Source organism: Scardinius erythrophthalmus (assembly GCF_964197995.2).
Source record: "Scardinius erythrophthalmus genome assembly, chromosome: 19".
Taxonomy (NCBI): Eukaryota; Metazoa; Chordata; class Actinopteri; order Cypriniformes; family Leuciscidae; genus Scardinius; species Scardinius erythrophthalmus.
The window spans coordinates 39,399,959-39,425,681 of record NC_138239.1 but is presented as its reverse complement, the minus strand read 5'-3'; the positions used below and the strand labels follow the sequence as shown (position 1 = coordinate 39,425,681).

General features: G+C 41.6%; 2 protein-coding genes across 5 annotated transcripts in view; one reads left to right on the top strand and one right to left on the bottom strand.

The window, feature by feature from the left end:
* The window catches only part of spred1 (sprouty related EVH1 domain containing 1), a 100,968-nt gene that overhangs the window by 3,234 nt on the left and 72,011 nt on the right, over positions 1-25,723 (bottom strand). Inside the window, exons 1-3 of one of the 3 annotated variants that reach the window (XM_081394508.1) lie at positions 6,297-6,416; positions 5,635-5,732; positions 3,696-3,766 (exon numbers count right to left, since the gene is read on the bottom strand). Coding sequence is in view for 1 of the 3 variants with exons in the window: in XM_081394512.1 (XP_081250638.1) it covers positions 3,743-3,766 (24 nt within the window). In the remaining 2 variants the exon portion in view is untranslated. Of the gene's footprint in view, positions 1-3,695; positions 3,767-5,634; positions 5,733-6,296; positions 6,427-25,723 lie in introns of those variants that run through there. The other 2 variants (XM_081394509.1, XM_081394512.1) reach the window with 2 other exon arrangements.
* On the top strand, positions 6,537-24,879 carry LOC308680120 (uncharacterized protein). Of its 2 annotated transcripts, XM_081348066.1 has the most exons (3): positions 6,537-6,574; positions 18,372-18,481; positions 18,587-24,879. In XM_081348066.1, the coding sequence occupies exons 2-3, from the start codon at positions 18,385-18,387 to the stop codon at positions 22,288-22,290; spliced, it is 3,801 nt and encodes a 1,266-aa protein (XP_081204192.1). In that variant the 5' UTR covers positions 6,537-6,574; positions 18,372-18,384; the 3' UTR covers positions 22,291-24,879. The 2 variants fall into 2 exon arrangements, with proteins under 2 accessions (XP_081204192.1, XP_081204193.1); XM_081348067.1 differs by lacking the exon at positions 6,537-6,574 and having other exon boundaries at positions 18,296-18,481.

The window sequence follows — 25,723 nt, the reverse complement described above, 5'->3', positions numbered from 1 at the left end:
ATACAGTGGACTACTGTCAAGAAGCAATATTAATGTATTGTTAAAATCTTTGTGTGGAATATTTTCCATTATAGCACGTTATGGGACCATATCTATTGGGTCAACTGACAAATTCTAATCAGCAGTTAGCAAACAGAGCTACATATCAAGATTACGATTAACTTAATTAAAGGGAGTGGTTTGAGGTGGATAATTTTACTTTTCTCAACTACATGCCAAATATATAAGTACTGTACTGCATTTGTAGCATATCTCTTCACAAAAAAGTTATTGTTTTTTAAAGGTCCCATATTATGCCCCTTTTCACAAGATGTAAAATAAGTCTCTGATGTCCCCAGAGTGTGTATGTGAAGTTTCAGCTCAAAATACCCAACAGATCATTTTTTACAGCATGTTTAAATTGTCATTTTTTGGGGCTCAGAAAAACGCGGTTTTAGTGTGTGCCCTTTAAATGCAAATGAGCTGCTGCTGGACGACACAGGGGGCGGAGCTTCATGAGCTCGCGCTCAGTCTCTCAGGACAATTTCATCTCACGGAATGATGATAATATCAGAAACTCTCAGTAACGGCGTTCATTTCGAGTCGGACAATAATGCCTACAGAGTCAGAGTGCTGTATAGAGATGGAACAGGTATAGTTTAGTTTAATTACGGTTATTATAACGTATTTGTCATCTGCTTGTATGTATCCATTATTTATTAATAGCCTACAAGTCTGCTGTTTCAATGATGATCAAACATATACTGATGAGTTTAATAAAGTTTATTGTACATTACCAGGGCTTGACATTAACACCCGCCAACCCGCCAAATGCGGGTGGATTTTGCTCATGGCGGGTAACATAGTCACTCCAACTAGCCACTTTGGTGGCTAGTTGTGTAGTGTAGGATACTGTACTGACTGAATAGATATGTAGGTTAGATACAGCAGTTTCATGCACTGCAGGCTTCCACTGGTTTGATTATTTACCGTTTCATGTCAAGGAAAAGTTCCGTTTACCAGCACAGCTCGCTCGGAGCGTTCAATGTCGGTTATATATACTGTAAAACTTCAATTAATGTTAATAATATCTGTTTCAATTACTGAATGAAGCCTGCTATATAAGAGTCGCGACCTTAAATTGCTTGCACAAAACTCTTGATCAGCACTCAACATTTGCTTATTGTTGTTGTTCATTTAAACCGTTATGCGCAGAGAGCGTGACGCCTCATTCGCGCCGCAAGACCTCCAGACGCGCGTAAACGCGTCTTTACATTGACTTAACATTGAAATCACTCGCAGCTGACGCTCTATTCGTGTTTGGTGTGAACGAGAGAGAGAGAGAAAGAGTGCCTGCGAGTGCGAGTGAGCGAGTGAGAGTGAGGTCTGCGGTCTTGGCCATTAGCTGATTTACTTGTTTTTGTGCTTTGTGTATTAGCCTAGGTAATACGTTGTCAAACATGTTTAAACTTAAATAAACTACCTATACAAGTAGTTATGTCTCTTTGTATTAATTTGTCCTGTTATTGACGTAATGCAAAATGCGCAACCAGATGTTCGAATAGTTCGAATATGGCTATAGAGACAGAGCGCAACGCGTCATAATCTGAAGACCACGCCCACCCAGGGGGAAAACAAACCAACCGTCCCCATTGACTTTGCATTGCGAGAGGCTGCCTCCTTGTCATTTCTTGCTTCTAACAAAAGACAGAAAAATGCCTAAAGGCTGCTATGTGACAAGGTGTACAGCAAACAAGCTAAGAAACCCAGAAATAAGTTTTCATAAGCTTTCGACCCCAAAAAACGAGCGTTTGAGGACATAAAAGTGGATACAGGCTGGAACAAATGGGTAAATTGTGGGATCCTGACACTCATTATGCACTAAAAATACACCACGTGTGCAGTAAGTTAAACATTTGGTCACTGGGGAGTCAAATATCCAAATGTCAGTTTTATATATTATATTTCTGTAAGATAAACTATCCTGTGTAGCCGATTACGGTCTCCTCCAGCGGGCGTACGTTAGTTCTCAGAGTAATGAGACACGTGACGCTCTGTCTCAACTGCCTGTCTCCACTTTTATGTCCTAAACACTCGTTTTTTTGGGGTCGAGAGCTAATAAAAACCTATTTCTGGGTTTCTTAGCTTGTTTGCTGTACACCTTGTCACACAGCAGCTTTTAGGCATTTTTCTGTCTTTAGTTAGAAGCAAGAAATGACAAGGAGGCAGCCTCTCGCAGTGCAAAGTCAATGGGGACGGTTGGTTTGTTTTCCCCCTGGGTGGGCGTGGTCTAAATACGCTCTGTCTCTATGTGTTTTTTTTTGAGGGAATATTCGAACGTCATTTTTGAGCAATTTTGACAGCCCTAATGAGTATTACATGCGACATATAATACATAATACATGGTTTTATTTTTAAAAAAGGAGCTTTACACTGCACACAACCTTATCAGAGCTAATGAAAATGACCTGTATTGTTATATATTTATGTAGTCTTGATTTGGGTGTGTACAGTGGTTTTACATTTAAAATGGTTGTAAATCTAGTTCAAGTAAATTTTAGCAGGCCATAGTCAACTTTTATCAGGTAATTTCACAACAACAAAAATGTGGCTAGTAAAAATGCTGTGTGGCTAGTAACTTTGGAAAACCACTAGCCACATTGGCTAGTGAGCAAAAAAGTTAATGTCAAGCCCTGTACATCACACAAAAGATGAAGCGTCAGTTTTACTTCAGAAAATCACCGTAAGAGCTGAGTAAACACAGTAAGTTATAAGAAGTGCGCAAGTACATAAACGAATTTCGGTAGAGTTGAGGGAGCATTTTCTTTAAAAACAAAATAATTCCACCTCGTCTTCAGCGGCTGCCTCAGATTTCGGGAGTAAATAGAGAGAGCTCTGTGGATTAATACATCCAGCCACACAACACCTACAACGCTTGGGAGACGTTCTCATCAGTGCAGCAGCTGTGGACTCGATCAGGGCGGGGCTATGTTAGAACGGCAGTGTCTGTCAACACTCGTGGGCGGGGCCTGTGGCTTGTGGGCGGGGCTATGTTAGAACGGCAGTGTCTGTCAACACTCGTGGGCGGGGCCTGTGGCTTGTGGGCGGGGCTATGTTAGAACGGCAGTGTCTGTCAACACTCGTGGGCGGGGCCTGTGCTTAGTGACGTCACTAAAACAGCATTCTGAACACAGGTCGCTGGGAGACACTGCTGATGATTTATGGGGATTAATAAAAAAGGAGTGAGTGGATTTTTATCACTATTGGCTGGTTACTGCCAACACACATTTATGTCCAAACAGCATTCAAAAGTGATTTTTGCATAATAGGTCCCATTTAACACATGGGGAGGTAAATATTGTTAACATCTAGGGTTATAAGGGAAAGTAAACTGAAGAAAACCTGCTAGCGAGCAGGTTAGACCGTTAGTACGTTGCCATAGGAACAGACTCAGAGTTGCGGCTGAAAAGGCCATTTGACCAAAAACGAGAATACGGTAAATCTTAAAGTGGCTCTTCCGTCCTAATTATGCTTTTTAAACGAACGTTTGCCTCGGGTACATTCACAAAAAGACCCTAGGTTGCATTTTGGCGAGAGATACGCTTGACTTTTTAAGCCACTAGGGATTATATAGGGATCCTGTACCTATTCTTAACACCTGCACATTTCCTTTAACATGACAACATATATTTTGTGTAATGGCTGTGTCTGCCTACCTGCCTGGGGAATCCAAGTTAGCTCCAGGATGACCTGCCCGAGCCAATCAGAAGAGTCGAGGGAGAAAAGCCTGCAGGAGTAGAGGAATTACCTCATTTTAATACATGCCATTATTTATTTATTTGAACATTTTTTATTTAAGTTAATGCACATCTTAATTGACTTTTGTTTTTTACAATCATAGAAGAACAACGGCAAACTCGGCACTGTCCTACACAAAAAAATAAAAATTAATTCATTGTAAAATGTCAGTCAGTATCCAAAATAACAATTACATATTTTCAGTTAGATATTCCCATACCATACAATTATAGTGCAATATTCGTTATCTACATTTTACTGCATTTAAAAAAAAAGAAAATGAAAATGCAAGAAAAATAAGCAAGAAAATCCCCCTTCACTCACATCCTTAAGATCCCAGAGATCCTTAAACTGATCAACTTTCAAGTGAAGTTGGGCCGTAATTTTCTCTATAGGCTACAGTATAGGCTATGTCCTGTAACCCATTCTGCCATTGTTCAAGTGTAGGGGGTTGGACCTTGAGCCAGGACCTAGTAATTATTTTTCTTGCCACTAAGAGTAATATCTGAATCAGTTTAGTGTACTGTTTGTTAAGACCCTCTCTTGGGGCTACTCCTATTACACAGTGAACAAATTCTAATGACAGATTACATTTTAACATGACTTGAATTTCCCGCGTAACTCCCCGCCAGAAGGGTTTCAGGATGGAGCAATCCCAAAAAATGTGATTATGATCTCCAATTTGGTTACAATTTCTCCAACACAAATTTGATTTACTTTTGTCAAAACTGAATATAATTGAGGGAGTCCTAAAGAATCTCATCACGACTTTCCAACCGAATTCTTTTGTGGTTGTGTGACTAATTTCACATGCCTTAATCCATTCTTCATCCTCAATAATAACATTTGCTTCTAATTCCCATTTACCGTTTATGTCAAAAGAATTATATAACAATTGTGACTGTAGGAATTTTTTTTCTTATTTTTTTTTTCAGTGATATTTTTGATCAAATAGGATTCCATTGAGGTAGGCAATCTTTTCAAGGATTCCCATTTCCCACTCGACCTTATATAGTCCCGTATCTGCAAATATCGGAAGAAATCTTTGGAGGATAGTCCATGGATGGTCAAAAAACCAAGATCCAATTTACTTGGAGGAAAGTCACTCAGTTTGGCTATTTGGAGTGCATGTGAAGTTGTTAGAGGAATACCCAGTCTCTTCCTCAACATTGACCATATACGATGAGTACAGGCGATCCATTCATTTTGTATTTTAAGTTCTCTCCATTTCTTTTGTTCCAAAAATAATGCTGTCTCCAAGGGAGCCGATGGGCTTGAGAGATTCTCTAACCATAACCAATTTGTATACTACGGAGCCCCCCAGTCCCACTTTGTCAAAAAATAATTATTATAACTATCTCGTGGCCACGACATGGTGGGACTAGGGGGGCTCCGTAGTATCCACATCCTGAATCACCAGTTCCCTCAGAGCTGCACAATAATCTCTTATGGATCCTAGGTTTTTTCACATGCCATTATTATTAGTATATCGAAAGGCGAGACACAGAACGAAAGGAGTGTAATTGTTACGTGAACATCTGGCATCAGTGACTGCTACCCAAACATGATCCATATTTCCCTTACTTAAATTATGATTGTCTATATTTCATCAATATGATGGTTACCATGCTTTTACCCAGGCATCATGGTCCGAAACCTCTTTTTTACCTCATGCAAAATAACGATTCCTGCAAAACTCAAACTGGGAGCAAAATTGACCAGTGCATTTGTTATACTTGTTCAAGATGGACTACAAAAACAAATAATTCTAATACTAAAATTAATTAATACAGTTATGTTAATACAACTAATATATTCACTATCACAAACACTAAAAGATAAAAAGTGTGGACTTACAAATCAGTGTGTTCAGTAAGTTACCGCTCAGTTAGTCTCAGGAACGGAGCACGAGTTCTGTTTTAGTTTACTCTGCTGCTTCCTTTTATACACTCAGCCTACAGTACAGTCCACACACACACACACACACACACACACACACACACACACACACACACACACACACACACACACACACACACACAGCAAATTAGACCATTTCCCAGAAACCTCTCTCCATAATATTGAAAGCAAAAGTGGCTTTTGCATCTTTGCACTCAATTATAATAGATTGATAACACATGCATATAATTAAGCAAATATCTAAAACAGAAGAGTAATTAATTTCCAAAACCTAATACTGAAAACCATCTCATGTCAAAATACCCAAAACTTAAAAAGTTATCATATGCAATCATTAAATTCAGCATCACCAATTTAAACCAAGTATTTTTGTATTTAGCAAAGTTGAGTTGGAAGCAAAGTTCATAGTGAATGCAACTTATAGACATATACTTTGACATGGGTTCATTGAGTTAATTATTAAATAATCACTATAGTAGAAGCATAACACATACTGTAAGCATGCATTTGAGAAGTCTAAAGTTATCTAGCTTCACTTTTCTGAACTGTGAATCTTATTACCAGAGGTCTGAGATAAACAGGGACATAAACTGACTTACAGCAAGTGAGACAATTTCCCATAAACCAACCGTCTAAACCTAAAAGTGAAAGAAAATTGCTGTCAACACATCCACAATGTTTCTGGTGGTCCTTCTCACAGCCCAAATGCTCTTCCCTCTACATACCCTGCAGGTCATGTGATTTCTGGGAAATCAGGCTGATTCTCCTCTGTGCCGCCCCCTATTAATGAATAAAGATCTAGGGGAGTTTCCCTCTCAGAGACCATATAATGTCTGAAACTCCAGCTGTGCCTCAGATGATCACACACATCTTCACTGTAAGTACATTCATTCTCTTCTGTTAATGTGCTGTTGCATGCCCCAGTTCTGCTGTGGAGCAAGAGTCCTGCAGCTTCTCCTTGCTTAACCAGTGACTGTGGATATGTTTTATATGATGTGTAAGCAATGCAGTAATAGATAATGTGTCATAATAATTTCCCCGAGGGGATCAATTAAATTATTCTGATTCTGAAGTAGATAGATCAAAAAGAGGCTCCATAGAAAAGGAGAAATTGTTCAAGGTAGGTTTATGCAAATACATCTGCAAGAAGGAAAACAGTGTAATAATGTATGATACCTATTAAAACAGATGAGAGAGGCATTGTTCAGAGTTTTTATGGAATGCAATGTAACAGATTTACAAGAGGTTTAGAAGTCGTGTTTTTTTTTATTATAAAACATTTGACTATTAGATAGATAGAAGATAGAAGTTTGCAAAAGTGTATTGGGAGTAAAATAAGCCTGTACCCATATTAGCAGACATTGTCATCACTTTGGTACCGACTGATATATCAATACAAATATACAGTGTGTGCAGAATTATTAGGCACGTTGATTTTCGGATCATATTTTTTTTCCAGGCACATTTTACCAATTCCAAACCACATTAATCGTAATAACTACAATTGATTTTGTATTTTATCATTTATAAAAGATATATATAGTTGTTCATGAAGGCTGAAATGAAAAACCCCTTATTTTCAGGTGTGCAGAATTATTAGGAACATTTTCTTTTACACATAAAATAAGCCAAAAAAAGGGATTTAACTCAGACTAAAAAGTAAAAAATTATTAAATGCCCATGAGAAGAATGCAATACTAATGCAGTATTAGAGATTGCAGTTAAGGCATGACCATTGGACAGTGAAATGCTCATTGGGTCAGCCGGGTCAGACAGAAACAGGTGGAGAAGAAAAGACACATGTTACTGTAACTGCAGAATAATGAAGAATTAAGGTGAAGAATTAAGTGTGAAACCATCAGGAACCCTTGAGTCTTCAGCGCCACCATTTTCCAGAACTGCAGCCTACCTGGAGTCTCCAGAAGAGCAAGGTGTCAGAGTCTCAGAGACTCGGGTTAGGCAAAGAATCCTAAAAAATGACCCCCACTTAATAAGAGTCACAAGCTGAAGAGTAGTAAAATACATGAAGACTGTTTTTTTATAGGCTTTATAGACAGACAGATTGAGAATGACTCTTGAAGGACCAGCACCACATCCTTTTCTACCACAGTTTGAAGAATTCATCCTCTAGAATATGTTTTAATAAGTTTTGGAAGTTTATTTGTAGTCCATCTCTGCAAAATGGACTTTTGGGGGTAGGAGATGGACTAAAAAAAAACTCCCAAAACTTATTAAAACATATTCTAGAAGATGAATTCCTCTAAAATTAAATCTCTCTTACCGGTAGGCGTGGCTTGGGAGTGGCCTCCTAGGGCAGCGAAGCAAGTGCATTCTGGGAGTTGTTGTCTTTCATCCACATAAGCCAAAAATACATTTTCTGGCTTTTCTCAGGCTAGAAAACTCCAAATTCAAAAATTTCTTCACATTTCTTCTACATAAATTACATATTTTAAATACACATTCATCTTTCCAGAGGTGAAGTATCCCTTTAACTTTGGTTATCCTTTAATCTAGCACCATCATGAGGTCAAATGACCGTAAAACTAATGACATTCCCATCAGTCCCAGCTGTAGTTTGTGTGTTTGTGATTGCCAATGCTAACATGCTAAATTGTAATGGTGAAAGCTGCTGAACATTAGCTGCAACATTTTCATTGTGAGCATTCTGACATTAGTACGCAGCACCACTGACCCTCAGAGCAACATCAGACTCATTAGTGTGGCTGTGCAGTCAGTGTTTCCCTTTTGTTTTCTATTTACATAAATGATATTTGCCCTCATGGCCCAAAAAGTTTGGCTTATGATGAGGAGAAAATGTTCTTCAGTTGTCGGATGTTATAAAAGTAGGAAATAAAAAAATGAATACTAAAACCATCAATTTCTGAAAATATTTAGGGCTGATTTTTACACAAATTATTTGATTTTAATTGTTTACCTTAACCAGATCTCTACTTTAGGACGAGCTACATGTATTTGTTAAGATTAAAGCTCTACAAATTAATAATTTAAAAAAACAATTGGTCAAATTACATTTCTAAAAGGGTAATGTGAAATTGCTCATAGAATGAAAAGAGATGTATCACCAACTTCTGCAGCAGGCTTCCGACACAGATCCTGTTTTTGACATTAACCTCTTAAGCGGCACCCCCCTTTTTCTTTTTCTTTTTTCGGAAATGCTCATTCCAAACTTAAATGGTTGTAATTCAAGAATGCTTTGGAAAATAGATGTAAGATTGGTCTTGTTTTAAAGAAGACATTCGGCAGATTTTTGTAGATGTGAAATAAAGTAAGAAAGTTAAACAGAAAAAAGTTATAGAAGTTTGAGTTTATGAAAATGTACAATGTTAAAAATTTAATTATTCATATTTTATATAAAATATATATGTTCAAAACCTGGTGGACTCTAAAAATGCAAAAAAAAAAAAAAAAAAATCAAAGCCAAACATCTGAACTGTGTTTAAAATTTTAGGTTGATATCTAAAACATAAGCTTTCAGTAAGATTTTGTTTGAGCGCAGTACCACACTTTTTCACTAGTTGACATTACTGCCCATATAAGGGTGCCTCCATTTCCATATGTTGTTTGAGTGATTTGATCATTATTTATTTATTTATTTTTACAATTTTCATACAATTTATGAAGTAGACATTCTATTCAGAAGTAGTTTTGGAAGTTTGGCAGATTTTGAAATGAATTCAACCCCTAAGAAACACAAAAAGAACATGTATGTGCATTACAGCTCGCTGCCACATCGCAAATGGTGAACCTATCATTTTTATCTTTATATTTAAAACATTTTCAGACCTTTTAACTGACCCCAGACAACTCTTTAACAAAAAAGGTATTGTTTACTGAACGATAACTTAAATGTACAAATAATATTTAGCTGTTCGATTGAATAACAAAAAAAAGTAACACAAACCACACTCTTCAAATATGCTAACTGCAATATTTCTTCAAATGATATTACACACAACTACCCCTTTATCTGTTTTCTCTAACACAAAATTATTCCTCCTTACAGCAGTTTCAATGTAAAACTTACACAAACCCTATTAAACCACTGTGTTACCACACACACACACACACACACACACACACACACACACACACACACACACACACGCCAAGAGAAAAAAAAAAAGTTGCGGGCCTCGTGTGGACGTGCAGGACGTTATCTTCAGTGAAGCAAACACACAGAAATCGTACTCGGTTACTAACGTAACCTCGGTTCTCTCTAGAGAGAGGAACGAGTACTGCGTAGAATACGCTAGGGGAAAATTCTTTCCCACGAGAATACTGAAGCCAAAAAATTATCCTTAATTTTGCATTAATGTAAAACACGTTGCTGCAGCATACAGGCATAGGCGAGACAGCTCGCGCGCCTATTGGCTGGTCTGCTGGCAACTGCTTGAGCCTATCGAGCGAGACCTAGAGTGACGTCATACCCAATGACGTCACGTCCCCCCGAAACGGGCGTGGCTTGGGTCTATAAATATCGCTCGCGGGCTCATATCTCAGATTTTTCACAGTGAAGCAACCAGAGCGTGTGCATGCACGGCAGGATATGCAGTACTCGTTCCTCTCTCTAGAGAGAACCGAGGTTACGTTAGTAACCGAGTACGTTCTCTTACGAGAGATACTCTTGTACTGCGTAGAATACGCTAGGGGAACCTAATGTAAAACGCTGTGTGTGCTGGGATCTGACACCATAGACTCAAAGGGCGACAGCCCGGAGTTCATATAGTGCACAATCACCCAAGGGACTCACAGGGAATCCTGGAAGAAGAGGGGTTTAGCCACTATCTTCCGTATATGGCAGCTTAGAGCAGCACTGCTATTCACAATAGCCGTATAACTCAAGACTGACAGTGTCAGTTTAAGAGATTTGGCCGTACTAGACCGACAGTAGTCTGGCCTGTAGTGCGGGAACCTCTAGGTTGTAAAACCTTATAAATGTAGACGGAGAGGCCCAGCCTGCCGCCATACAAATATCTTGCAAGGCAATCCCACTTGACCAGGCCCACAATGAAGCCATGCTTCTCGTGGAGTGCGCCCTGACACCCAACGGGCATTGCATGCCCTTGGTTGTGTAAGCCAGCACAATGGCGTCAACTATCCATCTGGATAGGCTCTGTTTCGAAGCAGCTAGTCCCTTAGAGCGCCAGCTGAACGAAACAAAGAGCTGCTCAGTCTGTGTGAAGGCAGACAAGCGAGACACATAAGCTCTTAATGCCCTGACTGGGCAGAGGAAGCTTTCGTCCTCATTTCCTTCAGTGACCGGTAGGGCAGACAGGGAAATGACCTGTGTCCTAAACGGTGTATTGAGGGATTTAGGAACATAACCGTGCTTAGGTTTGAGTATAACCCTAGAGTCATTAGGCCCAAACTCCATGCACTTCGCACTCACTGAGAGCGCGTGTAAGTCCCCTATGCGCTTCACTGAAGCGAGAGCCAGAAGAAACGCCGTCTTGAACGACAGGTCAAGTCATCAAGTCATCAAGATGGCGCCTGTGTTTGGCTTGGCCGCTGCTGCATTGCATTTGTGTAAACTCTTTACATTTGTACTCACCCTATATGTTGCCATATCAGCCCTATCGTCTGACTATTGTGTCTCTGCTGCTCGGACTTATGATCGACACTCGTTGTTGGACATCAGAGTGTCTATGGAAAGACTCTTTGAAAGTTGGGAAAGTTTCAGACAAACCTTTCCGCCCCCGTTCGTGCGTCCTCCCTCATCACCTGAGTACCGGCTCCTGTTTACAACCAGGGGACCTGGGAATCCTAAGAAGAGACCGAAGAGAAGGGGCTGCAGAGCTGGCGTTCAAGTTAAGAGAAGACGCCAATCCTGGACGGGGGTGCTCGGGCCATATCGCGGTGAACGATTCCGGTGGCTGCGGCCAGTTTTCCCCCTAAATACCAACACCCCGTGATGCTTCAACCGGTTGGATGTGAACCTCGCGTGTACCAGCAATTTGTTGATGGGATCGTGGTGGACTTGCCGTTACCGATGTTTACTGTGCTGTCTGACCAGCGACTGACAATTTGCCGCAACTGGAGACCTCGTGACTGTGTCAGCTGTTTACGGTCAGTTCCGTCTCAATCAGCTGTTCTTGATGCCGGTCTGCCGAACCTTACATCACTCCACTTTGCCTTGCTTAATGCCCGTTCCATTTCTAATAAAGCGTTTATTCTTAACGAGCTTTTTATGAGCAAGAATATTGATTTTATGTTTCTTACGGAAACGTGGCAAAGGGAAAATGAGTTTATTCACCTAAACGAGCTCTGTCCTGCTGGCTGTTCTGTTACTGGGATGCCTCGATTGGCACGTCGTGGTGGTGGGCTTGCTGTTGTGCAGCGTGACAGTTTCATATGTAGAGTGATTAACTCAGAAAAGTTTTCCTCTTTTGAATCTCAAATGCTTAAAGTAGGCTCTTCTAATGCCTTTTACAATGTGTTAATTTACCACCCTCCTGGCCCGGCAGGTGTCTTTCTTACTGACTTTACTGACTTTTTATCATCTATCATCAAACTTGAGAAGGTTTTAATTATTGGGGACTTTAACTTGCATATTGATGATTTTACATGCAACACAGCTGCTTATCTCCTTTCTATTACAGACTCTTTTAATTTCATTCAGCACGTTACTGGACCCACACACATTAAGGGTCACACCCTGGACCTTGTTTTTTCTCTTGGTCTAGATATAGTAAATACACATGTGGAAGATGTACATGTGAGTGACCATAGCTGTGTGTTTTTTAATATTAACTTTCCTCAAGATCCTCCGCCCCAGAGAATTATGACACAAAGGCGGATTATTAATCAAGACACTGCAGAGAGGTTCTCTGCCTTGTTTGACCCATGTTCTCTGATGGGATGCACTGATGTTGATTAATTTATCCGATCTTTTAATGGTCAGTGCTTATCGATTTTAGATAAAGTAGCACCATTTAAATTGAGCGCTGTCCCCCACAAAAAAGCGTGTCCATGGATTGATGAAGCTATCTTAAGTTTTAGGAGAAGTTGTAGAAAAGTGGAGCGTCTTTGGAAATCTTCTAAACTTGAGGTTCACAGGCTCCACCTTAAAGATCTAATGGTCATTTTGAATGAGATGTTGAAAAAGGCGAGAATGTGTTTTTTTTCTCAACTTATTTCCTCGAATAAGCACAATCCCAAAATCTTATTTGACACCATTAATACAATAGTTTCTCCAACTAGCTCTCAAACAATTGTGTTATCTAGATCTGACTGTAATGAATTCCTCCACTTTTTTGTTAATAAGATCAGAGATGTTAGGGCTAACATTGCACCATCATTGGCTCAGAACTTTGTCTGTGTCTTGTCTCCTGCCCATTGTTGGTCCACCTTTATACCTGTGACGTTACATGACATCACCTCTCTGTTACATTCTATGAAATCATCATTTTGTCCTATGGATGTTGTCCCTACTGTGCTTTTTTTTACAAGTTTTTGACTCCATTGGTCCCTGTATTGTTGAGATGCTTAATTCTTCACTCTTAAATGGTGTCGTTCCTGTTTTTTTTTAAACATGCTGTTGTTAAGCCTGTACTTAAAAAAACTAATTTGGATCCGCTACAACTGAAAAACTATAGACCAATTTCGAAGCTTCATTTCATGTCAAAAATTCTAGAAAAAGTTGTAGCAGATAAACTCACCCTTTTTCTAGAGAAACACAAGTTATTTGACAAATTCCAGTCTGGTTTTCGCAAAAAACATTCCACAGAAACGGCGTTACTTAAAGTTTCAAACGATATTATGATGTCAGCTGACTATAAAAATATACAGTGCTGGTCTTATTGGACCTCTCATCAGCTTTTGACACAATTGATCATAATATTATGATTAATAGACTTCGTGATCTGGTTGGTATGTCGGGATCAGTTTTAAAATGGTTTTCATCCTACCTGTCTGGTAGAAGCTTTAGTGTTAATGTGAATCAGATCATGTCTGAAACTGCTGAGTTGTCGTGTGGGGTACCTCAGGGTTCTGTCTTGGGTCCTATCTTGTTCCTCTTGTATATATTTCCTCTCGGTCAGGTTATTAGTCAGTTTAGCGACATATCTTACCACCTATATGCGGATGATATCCAACTGTATTGCTCCTTTAAGGAAACTGAGTTGTTTAAATTGTCTTCTCTAATTAACTGTCTGACTAGTATTAAACAGTGGTTATGTGAGAACTTTTTGCTTCTGAATTCTGACAAAACAGAAACACTAATCATCGCCCCTGAAAGCAAAATCCCAAAGATAATACAATATACTGGTGACTTAGGCTCGTCTGTCCAGCCGAGCCTCAGGAGCTTAGGTGTTGTCTTCGAGTCAGCTATGTTCTTGGAGCTTCATTCTAAACAATTACTTAGAAACTGCTTTTTTCAACTGAGGAATATCTCTAAATTAAGATCATTTGTGACTAAAGGTGAGTTAGAGATGATTATTCATGCATTCATCTCCTCCCGTTTAGACTACTGTAACAGTCTTTTTACGTGTTTGAGTAAGAAGGAGCTTCATCGTCTCCAGGCTGTTCAGAACTCTGCAGCAAGGCTTTTAACCCACGTTAAGAAAAGAGAACACATCACACCTGTTTTAGCATCACTTCACTGGTTACCAGTCCAGTATAGAATTCATTTTTAAATCCCTGGTTCTTACCTTTAGAGCCCTGCATGGCCAAGTCCCTACCTACATCACTGACCTGATACAGCTTCACACTCCTACCCGGAGTCTCAGGTCTTTAGATCAGATGCTATTAGTTGTTCCCCGCACTCATTTTAAAACTTGAGGGGACCAGTCATTTCAGGCAGTCGCTCCCAGGCTATGGAATGCTTTGCCTCTTGTTCTACGTTGCGCAAACTCAGTTGATTCTTTTAAAAAACAACTGAAGACTTTGCTCTTCAAGCAGGCTTTTGGTTAGTCTAGGTTTTTTTTTTTATGGTTGTTTGTTGTGTTTGCTGTTTGTATTTTGTGGAATGCATTTAAATTGTTCTTGTATTACATTTTACTGTGAAGCACTTTGTGATGTCTATCTGTGAAAAGTGCTATATAAATAAATTTTACTTACTTACTTACTTACTTACTTAGGTGTTTAAGATCAATCTTCTGCAAGGGCTCAAAAGGATGACCTTTCATGGCTTCCAGTACCGTAGAAAGGTCCCATATAGGGACTGAGGGAGGTCTGGGAAGATTCAGTCTCTTAGCTCCTCTAAGGAAGCGGATGACTAAATCGTTCCTTCCTATAGACTGGCCAAGCGTTGTCGTAGAGAACACTGCTATGGCCGCCACATAGACTTTGAGCGTGGAGGGGGACCTGCCCTTATCCAGCAGCTCTTGTAGGAAGGAGAGAACCTCCGTCACTCCGCAATTCAGGGGTGACACGCCACGAGCTGTGCACCAGCCAGAAAACACCGACCATTTGGAGGCGTAGAGACGTCGCGTAGACGGAGCTCTGGCCTGCGTGATCGTGTTTAACACTCCCTGTGGGAGGTCAGCGGGTACCCATTGATGGTCCACACGTGAAGGGACCACAGCTCTGGGTGCGGATGCCAGATCGAGCCGTTGGCTTGAGAAAAGAGATCCTTCCTCAGAGGCACTGGCCACGGGGCGGTGCTTGCTAACTGCATCACAACTGGGAACCAAGGTTGGCTCGTCCAGAGCGGCGCTACAAGCAGCACTGAACATCCTTCTTCCCTGATCCGTTCTACTACCTAGGTCAGGAGGGAGACAGGGGGAAAAGCGTAGAGAGGACGGCGAGGCCACATGTGGGTCAGCGCGTCCTTGCTTTTCGAGAAAAATTCTGAACAGTGAGCGTTTTCCTGAGACGCGAACAGGTCTACTTCCGCTCTGCCGAATTTCTTCCACAGCAGCTGTACTGTCTGTGGGTGCAGAGACAATTCTCCTGTCGGAACGTGGTTCCTGGACAGTCTGTCTGGTCCAATATCCAGGAGCCCTGGCACGTGCGCTGCTTTCAGCGAGAGCAGGTTGTTGCGAGGCCATATCAGGAGGCGTCTGGTTAGCCTGAACAGGGTCGGGGACCTGAGGCCGCCCTGGCGATTTATGTAGGATACCACCGACACGTTGTCTGAACGTACTAGGACGTGGTACCCCTTTATCAGGGGACAAAAGCGCGTGAGCGCTTTGCTCACTGCTTACATCTCGAGGCAATTTATATGAAGGAGCCTCTCCCGTTCTGACCATTGGCCAAAAAATGGTCTGCCCTCGAGCAGCGCTCCCCATCCTGAGGCGGATGCGTCCGTGGACACCACCATCAGTATCGAGGAAGTCCCCAGGCTTACACTTGAGTGGTACCAGTCTTTTGCCCCCCAAGGGTTCAAAGCTGCAATGCACGCTTGATTGACCTTGAGGCGAAGCCGACCGGAGGCCCACGCTCTGTGAGGCACTCTCTCTCTGAGCCAGAACTGCAGTGGGCGCATGCGCAGCAGGCCCAACTGGAGAACTGATGATGCTGAGGCCATCAGACCTAGCATCCTCTGAAATTTCTTGAGAGGGACTACAGCGCCGCAGCGAAAGGAGCCGACTGCGCGCTGAATGTCCAGTGTGCGCTGAGATGACAGGCGTGCTGTCATTGACAGCGAGTTCAGTTCTATTCCCAGGAAAGATATAATCTGTCTGGGGAATAGCGAACTCTTTTCCCAGTTTACTGTGAGACCGAGATTCTCGAGGTGATCGAGTAAAATGGTTCTGTGCTCCACGATCTCTGAGTGAGATTGGGCTAGAAACAGCCAGTTGTCCAAATAGTTCAGCACTCGCATGCCCCTGAGTCTGAGGGGTACGAGCGCTGCGTCCATGCACTTCGTAAATGTACGGGGTGCCAGGGACAAGCCGAAAGGCAGGACTGTGTACTGATATGCCTGGCCCTCGAAGGCGAATCTCAAAAATCGCCTGTGACGAGACGCTATCTGTATTTGAAAATATGCATCCTTCAGATCTATTGACATAAACCAGTCTCCTCGGCGAACATGCGCGAGGATTTTTCTGGTCGTGAGCATCCTGAACTGACGTTTCATAAGCGCTCTGTTCAGTTGCCACAGATCTAGTATGGGTCTGAGACCCCCGTCTTTCTTGGGTACCAGGAAGTATCTGCTGTAAAGCCCCCCTTCGCTTTGAGCTTGAGATAAGGGTTCTATAGCCCCTTTGCTCAGTAGTTTCAGAATTTCGGCTCGAAGTAGATGTGCTACTTTCGATTCTACCGTGGTCTCGACGTGCGCCGTGTGGCGGCAAGGGCGTCGGCGAAACTGCAGCGAATAGCCTTCTTTTATGATGTTTAGCACCCATTTCGAAACCCCTGGAAGCTTCGGCCACGCGTCTGCACGGGTAGCTAGCTATCGGCTCGCGATACAGCGGCTTCGGTGAGCTGTGACATAAGTGTCGCGCTCGTGACATCTGAGGCAGGGGGCGCGCTGATAACAGCGGGCTGAATGCCCGCGCTTGACTCCTCTGTGGCGGTTAACCGAGAGGGGGAGGGCTGGGCAAGTTCCATTTGGAACTGTCATGTCTGTGTGTGGACGTGGGCACGGGGTAGCGGGCACATGTACCACCTTTATAGCATCGCTCGCCTGAGCAGAGCGCCTGCATACTGGTTTTGTTTTTACAGAAACCGTTAGACATGTAGGAAGTTGCATTTGTGGGCACTGGGTCGTGGGCACGTTTGCTACGTTTAATGCGCAATTGATCTGAGTCGATTTTATGTGCGCGAGCCCTGTGTGAGGGGCTGTGCTTGTGTGTAGGAATGGGCACTGAGTAGTGGGCATTTTTTCTACACATAAAACACCATCGGCCGTGGCCGGGACACCAGAAAATAAACTCTTTAAGGGATTTATCTGGGTAGCCATAAAACAGCTTTTGTGTGCAGGCAAGCGGGCAATGAAACCGGCTTGTTGGCTGCTAAATACGCTGGACCAGTCACATTTTTTGTAACTGGTCGAGCGGCAAGCTTTGGTGGAAGTCCGGCCGCAGCTGGACTTGAACACCGTCGCTTTCCTAGGCGTGCTAGGACGACTTCGGGGCCTCTGGCTTCAACGCAATCTTTGGCCGCGGGGCGGGCGGGGCGGGGCGGGGCGGCGGCTGGAAGAGCGAGAGCGCGGTCTCGAGCTCTGGGTCTGGAGGCATTGTGAAGAGGAGACGGTTGGCAGAGGCTTAGGCTGTGAGCTCTGAGCAGACGGTTTCGCACGGCCTGATGCAGAGCTGGAGCGCTTCGGGAGGAAGTGCTTCATGGCCTGGGTCGCTTTCTGTACCTCAGCGAACCTGTCGGTAAAGTCTTTGACCGAGGTTCCGAAGAGGCCGGCAGGGGAAAACGGCGCGTCGAGGAACGCGATGCGCTCCGACTCAGACATGTCCGAGAGCGTAAGCCCCCCCCCTGGAACATCCGTGGCGTTAGCTCTCAAACAAAAAAAAATACAGTTCTCAACTATTTGGACAATCTACAGGCAGATATATGTTTACCTCATACAATTACCTCATACAATTACACTTCAAAAGATCCAAACTATCCCTTAAATTGAAATCCTAAAGTGTTCACTAAAAAGCAACATGTTTTATTTACTCTTGACTTAAGAGGAGCTTGTCTTTGTTAAAGCAACTAATAGAAGATGTCAGAAAACATGATGAGCAGGAAACTAACATACTTTCTGTTTTTCCTAGTCTAGACTAAGGGATGGCTGACGCCATCAGAACGATAGAGGTGGCCGCGCTCGGCCGGCCCTTCAGCCTCGGGATGCTGTATGACTGCCGCCAAGATTCACTCGTCCCTGGTAAGATCCACATGTAAAGTTATTAAATGGAACTGAACGACACAATTCCAAACCAAGCGTATGCAGTAAAAGGCAATCTAACTTCCTTTAATTCTTTTCTGGCAGGCATGACACTGTGGGACTGTGATGACTTGGAAAAAAATACAAGAGAAAGACCACAACACAACAGTGACTTTGAGATAGTTGCTTCTGAATCAATTGAGGATAAATCCTCAGCGCTAACAGTTGAAGCCTCTCTGAAAGCAAGTTTTTTAGGTGGACTGGTCGAGGTTGAAGGATCGGCCAAATACCTGAATGATCATAAGGCATCCAAAAATCAGGCCAGAGTAACTCTGAAGTACAAAGCTACCACAAAGTTCCGGGAACTGTCGATGAATCACCTTGGAAGAGGCAATGTTAAGCATCCGTATGTCTTTGATAAAGGATTAGCAACACATGTAGTCACAGGTATCCTTCATGGGGCACAAGCATTTTTTGTCTTTGACCGCGAAGTGTCCAAAAAGGAAAATCATCAAGACATTCAAGGCAACTTGAAGGTGATGATCAAGAAGATTCCCTGCTTTGCAATAGAGGGTGAAGGTTCGGTGAAAATGGAAGACAAGGACAGAGAAAATGTTGACAAATTTTCCTGCAGATTCTTTGGAGACTTTTCAATTCAGAAATCTCCTACATCCTTTCAGGATGCAGTAGAAGTCTACCAAAGCCTGCCAAAATTGTTGGGAGCCAATGGAGAAAATGCCGTACCAATGAAGGTCTGGCTGTTGCCACTGACAAGTTTAGATTCTTCTGCTGCCAAACTTGTCCGTCAGATAAGTATAAGATTAGTTCAAGAATCACAGACTGTCCTGGAGGACTTCAGTGAGCTGGAAATGAGGTGCAATGATGCACTGAGGACCACCACTGCACAGCAGTTCCCACAGATTGGCAAAAAGATTAAAAGTTTTAAAGAAATGTCCTCTGAGTTCAAACTGGAATTCCAACGAACCTTGGCAAAGAAACTTCCATCAATCCGAGGAGGAGGAGAAGAGGAGGCTGGGCTCGCAGACATCCTGAAGAAGAGACATTCTTCTCCTTTCAACAGCAAACACCTGACCGAGTGGATGGACTGTAAAGAGAGAGAAATCTGCATGTTACAGTCTTTCACCAACATGATGAAAAACACAAAGATTGTCCCTTCTCAAAATGGTCTTCATGAGGAAATTTTCAGTGCAGACCATGCTGTGTGTTTTGTTTTCACCTCACTTGGAAGTGCTGAACCGTACCTCTCAGCTTTATCAAACTACTTAAAACAACCAGAAGACCCTCAATGGGCACATACCCAAGATGTAGAGAAGGAACAATGGTACCTTTCAAAGAAAGTAGCAGATTCATTGCGGAACAAAGCAAAGCTCTTCAGTGACTTTGCAGAGGCTAACAAGGAGAACAAGAACATTAAGTTCCTGACAGTAGGTTCAACAAATGAAACACAGAAAGGTTCAAGCATCTACCTTTATAAAGAAGGCGTTTCTGTCAGTGAGAACTTTGAGCCGCCTTCAAAGCCGGAAACAGTGACAGTAAGTGATATAAACCATAACAGTGTGACGCTGATGGTTTCTCCACCCAGATTTGGAGCAGAGGACATCACCTCCTACTGTGTTGAGTACTGTGTCAGTGGAGAGGAGGGATGGAAACAGAAGACAGCACCAAAAGCTGAAGAAGTCACAGTGAGCGATCTGAGTCCTAACACAGAGTATATGTTCAGATGCAGAGCAGTGACCTCAGCAGGTTTTGGGCCAGCCAAGGAAGTCCCCGGTTCCACTAAAACCTTACCTTGCAGCCCTCCTGGAAAACCTGAAGTCGAACCAAATTCAAGTGAGATATCGGTTAGCTGGGAGAAACCTGCTGAGCTTGGACAAGATATCCACATTTTGAGCTACATTGTGGAGTTCGCCAAAACAGACAACGGGGTTAAAGAGGAAGATCTCCAATGGGATGAAATGATGGCAGGAGCTGAAAAGGCAATAATATCAGAGCTTCAGTCAGGAACAAAATATGTTGTCAGGGTCAGATGTGATTGTGGTGTGGCTGGCAGAAGCAAAGAAAGCATCCCTGTTAATGTCTGCACAACAAAACGTGAATTTGCACGTCTTTCCGAGTTCCTCAAACATATTAGCAAGAGATTACATTCTGAATCTCCATCAGTTTACAAACTGCCTCTGAAAGAAGAAGATATGGATGTTGATGGATGCCGGTGGTATAACCTTGGCAAAGAAGGCATGAGGGAAAATCGCACAATAATGCTTCTTGGAGCAACTGGATCAGGAAAGTCCACTCTGATCAATGGAATGATCAACTACATTGTTGGTGTAGAGTGGAAGGACAATTTCAGATTTCAATTAATTGAGGAGGATCAGACGAGATCACAATCTGAAAGTCAGACATCTGAAGCCACTGTGTACAAAATCAACTACCAAGAGGGGTTTAAAGTCCCCTTCTCTCTGACCATTGTGGACACACCAGGGTTTGGGGACACAAGAGGAATAGTTAGAGACAGGGAGATCACAGAGCAAATCAGGAGGCTTTTTACCTCTGCTAATGGGGTAAGTGAGATTGATGCAGTGTGCTTTGTTACCCAGGCCTCTCTTGCACGACTAACAGCAACGCAGCGATATGTGTTTGACTCGGTACTCTCCATTTTTGGCAAAGATGTGGCAGAGAACATTCAGATGCTGGTGACTTTTGCAGATGGCAAGCAGCCACCGGTTCTGGAGGCAATAAGCGCCTCTGGGGTTCCATGTCCGAAAAATGATATAGGGCTTCCAGTTCACTTCAAGTTCAACAACTCTGCATTGTTTGCAGATAACAGAAGCAGCAGTGACAGGGCCTGTGATGAGGGATCTGATGAGGATGATGACAACTTTGACGAAATGTTTTGGAACATGGGTGCCAAAAGTATGGAGAAGTTCTTCACTGCTTTGAAAAAAATGACAACCAAAAGCTTGCTCATGACCCAAGAGGTTTTAAAAGAACGAAAGCATCTTGAAACAGCAGTTGAAGGTTTGCAGCCGCAAGTTAAAGCTGGATTAGCAAAACTTGAAGAAATAAGGACAACCAAAGAAAAGATTAAAGAGCATGAAACAGCCATGACTTCAAATGAAAACTTTGAGATTGAGGTGGACGTTATTAGGCCAGTCAAAAAACAGCTCACAAAGAAAGGAGAGTACATTACCAACTGCCAGAAATGTTCAATAACATGCCACTACCCGTGTGCGATAGCAGATGATGCTCAAAAACATGGCTGTGCATCAATGGATAGGACAGGGAGGTGCACTGTCTGCCCTGGAAAATGCATTTGGAATGTGCATTTCAACCAAACATACAGTTGGGACTATGTTCAAGTAAAAGAGAAGCAGACACTGCTGGAGCTAAAAGACAAGTACAAAAAAGCTACAAAAGAAAAGATGACCGTTCAGGAATTGATTGAGAGGCAAGAGGAAGAGATTGTTCACCTTCAAGACATGATCGTGTCCCTCATGAATCAGTCGGCTCAATCTATAACTCGTCTGCAAGAGATCGCGCTGAGGCCCAACCCTCTGACCACTCCAGAGTACATCGACATGCTGATCGAGGGCGAGAAGTCAGAGGCAAAAGAGGGTTACACGGCTCGAATTCAGTCTTTGGAGGCAATGAAGGAAAAAGCAAAAATCATCTCCAAAGTAGCTAAACAAGATAAACTCACAAAAACAGAAGAAGAATTGTCTGAAGAAAAACAGGAGAGAAAAGAAAAGAAAGGTTTTCTTAAGAAAGTTGCAAATTTCTTTGGATATTAGTGAAAAACATGCCATGGCTGCAGCCATGTGTTAGTATAAACCAGAACAAAAGTGAGTTAATGCATGAAAAATAAGTCAAAAAGACAGCTGAGCAATTGTAAGACCATTGGTATGTTGAGATGATTAACATTAATGTGTTCATTTTGTATTGTTATGATGGTAACATGCTATCATTTTGTAAGTTATCATGCTAAAGTTATAATGATATAAGACATGTTAGCACTTCCGCATTGGCTACAATGAACGTGTAACGTATGCGGACCGTTAGCGGATATTTGATTCTATCCTGCATTCCATGGAATCGGGCCATCTCATCCTCCTGCGCTCCGTAGTGGACTCTGTGATGATTAAATATTAAAAACGAGTTTTGATTTAAGATTTGAGATGGAGGTGTTTATGGAACAATTATCACTCAGTACAAGCGCAAATAACACTGCTGGATTTAATCTTCATGATATGGTGTGAAGAAATGTGCGTGAGGCATCAATACTTAAACATATTAAGAGTAATCGTTATTCCCACATGTACTTTCTGCAGTCTGACTTCAGTTCACCACCTCACCATCTGTGTTGCCAGTTCCTATTTTGTCTCCAAAATGTGCGTACGCACGGGTCAGAGTTTGTGTGGAGGACCGCACATTCTCCCGTCAAGTTTGCTTTTTATAAATCACAACCTTTGCGTGGGAAGCCGCGTACACCCATTTTCAGCCCCGTTTTGTGCATACGCCAAGTTTATAAATGAGACCCCAGGGGCCTCATGTACAAAGACTTGCGTTGAATTCATACTAAAACATTGCGTACGGACAAAGCTGTAAATGTGCGTACGCACAAAAAAAACAGATGTATGAATCTCTGCGTACGAAGGATCCCATGCATGTTCTCTTTGTACATCCCAGTTAACGTAAAATTGAGCGCACATGCACGAGCACAACGCCCCACCCAGTCTCCTCCCTTAATTAAATCAATTTAAATATTGTAATGAGTCCACTTTGGCAAAAGAAAGCAGTAAGAAAATGGCTAAAGCAAGCGGCAAGAAATGAAACTTTACTGAAAGTGAACTGGAGGTGCTACTATCGGAGGTAGAAACGAGAATTTTTTTTTATTTGGAACTATGTCCTCCGGAATTAATAACACAAGGAAAAAATATGAGTGGGAGAGTTTGGCAGTCATCATCCTGGTCCAGAAAATCATTGTGGTCCCTAAAAACTCGTTCTCTTCGGATTCTGCCATTAGCAATGTCCTCTAATAAGGCCAAAGCTGCCATTGCCATAGACTAAGGGTTGTATCAATTTGCATATGCTTTTATATGTTCTTACTTAATTGCATAATTGATAGAATATTCCTATAAGGCTCGTGTGACAATATATGTCAATTATTTTATAAATTGCAAATTAATAGCAATGCTTCCCACAGGTGGTAGTGCGATTGACTTGTAGAACAATTTGTTGTGTAATGTTTGCAACTTCACTTTATTGCCTGTAAGAGTCGCCAACTGACAAAAACAATGAGAAATGTATGTACGCCAGACATGAAACTGGCGTGGAGGAACGCACATTCTCGCGTTAATTTCACTGTTAGTACATCCGACCGTGAGCGTGAAAGCTGGCGTACGCAAAGTTTTTGTACGTACGCAAGATTGATACATAAGGCCCCAGATCTCCGCGAAGCACACGCACCACTACGCACTGCACTACGGTGTCGGCAGTGTCATTAATTATAGTGGAAGCGTAGTTTTGGAATGTCCGCGCCGCATACGTTACTCATGCAATGTAGCCAACCCGTTACACTTTAGGTAAGCATGCTGATTTGAATTCTCTCTTAACTTTTTATTATTAACAAGCTTTTTTTGCCAGCTGGTGGCACTTGATTAAATAAATTTTTTGTTGGGTTGAAAAGAATAAATTCATTGAATGCTCCAAATTTCATGGCAAAATGTGTTTTTTTTTAATTGCTAAGAATTTAATAGACCTGGATGTCATAAGTCATGTCTGCATAACCTAAATGTTGTTGCAAATGTGAACAATTATGCTTCTTTTCTGACACACACAATTTAATAACCCCTTTCAGCTGGAGTTTGTTCTCTTTTTTATTGATGAAACGATATAGTACTTTGAATATACTCTGATTATATACTAGAGAAGTAGGATTAATTACTTGGTTTTGGGGTTTGGTGGTTACTGTACATTTTTTTGTCTTATAAGTGGTTCGTAACAAAGACGATAACACAATTGATGTTTATTTACATAATCAAATTGAAGATTTGATGTATCTTTTAGTAGGTTAAAGCTGCTATTTGTGAAATTCATCCTGTTCAAAATTCAGCAGATGACAACTCTTCAATGTGTGCAGTCTGTTGAGTTCAACCTTTTGTTCTTAGATGGCATTGGTAATGATAAATATAGAAATAATTGATTGATTGATTTGAACATTAAACATTGTTTTACATAACATTTGTCCTATATTTTAAGCCATTATGCATTCTGTGTATTTTTCTTTAACAGTTTTTTCTTGCCCAGTTGTACCTTAAATACTAGAAAAACATGCAAAAATCCATAAAGTTATGTGACTGAGATGTGAAAATAAATTGATTTTGTCTAAATGTTTTGTTCTCTTTGTATTTCATCAATTATATTTGTCTCTTTTTAGCTCCTTTCTACCCTAAATCATCCATTTTTAATCGGCTCACACCGTTTATTGCAGGTAATGTTGGTATTTCCAGGTCAGTTATAAGTTTCCTATAAGTTTAAGTTTCACTTAGCAAAAAATCTTCTTCCCAGTTTTAATTTCTCCATCGGTGAGCAAACAATCTGTTTTATTTATAGACCTTGTATGAAATAATATTGCCATATGTGTTCTTGAAATGATCTAGCCCAAGTATTTATGGACTATAATCTTTGTTCAGTTTAACGCCTGATTGATTCAGCAGAAACTCCTGAATTAGGTATGCCAGTGTCAGTTTCAAGACTTGTTTTGGGTCAAAAAGTAATTCCACAAATATTTCAGCACTTCACTACTGATAGCGTATTGTTAAACTGGGACAGCCATTCAAGTCATTCTAATAAGAGTTCCAATTGTATCTGTTGCTCATACATTTAGCTAACTAAGTAGATATTTTAACAAAGATTGACTTTTAATAAGTGAGGATTGGATCATGTGCATTATTTGAGAGTTTTGGTTCCATGAGATGTGGCGAGGAGAACGACCTCATTGAAGACAGGGAACCATTCGCTTGCATTGGGTGTATTTAAATGTAGACTGACATAGCCTACTGTACACAAAGCACAAAGGAAATTAAGCTACTGTGAAATAAATAACCCTATAATAAATGTTCATTATCTTTTTTTTACGATTTTTTGGGGGGCATTTTAGGCCAGTGGTTCTCAACTCCAGTCCTCAGGACCCGCTGCTCTGCACATTTTGTATGTCTCTCTTAT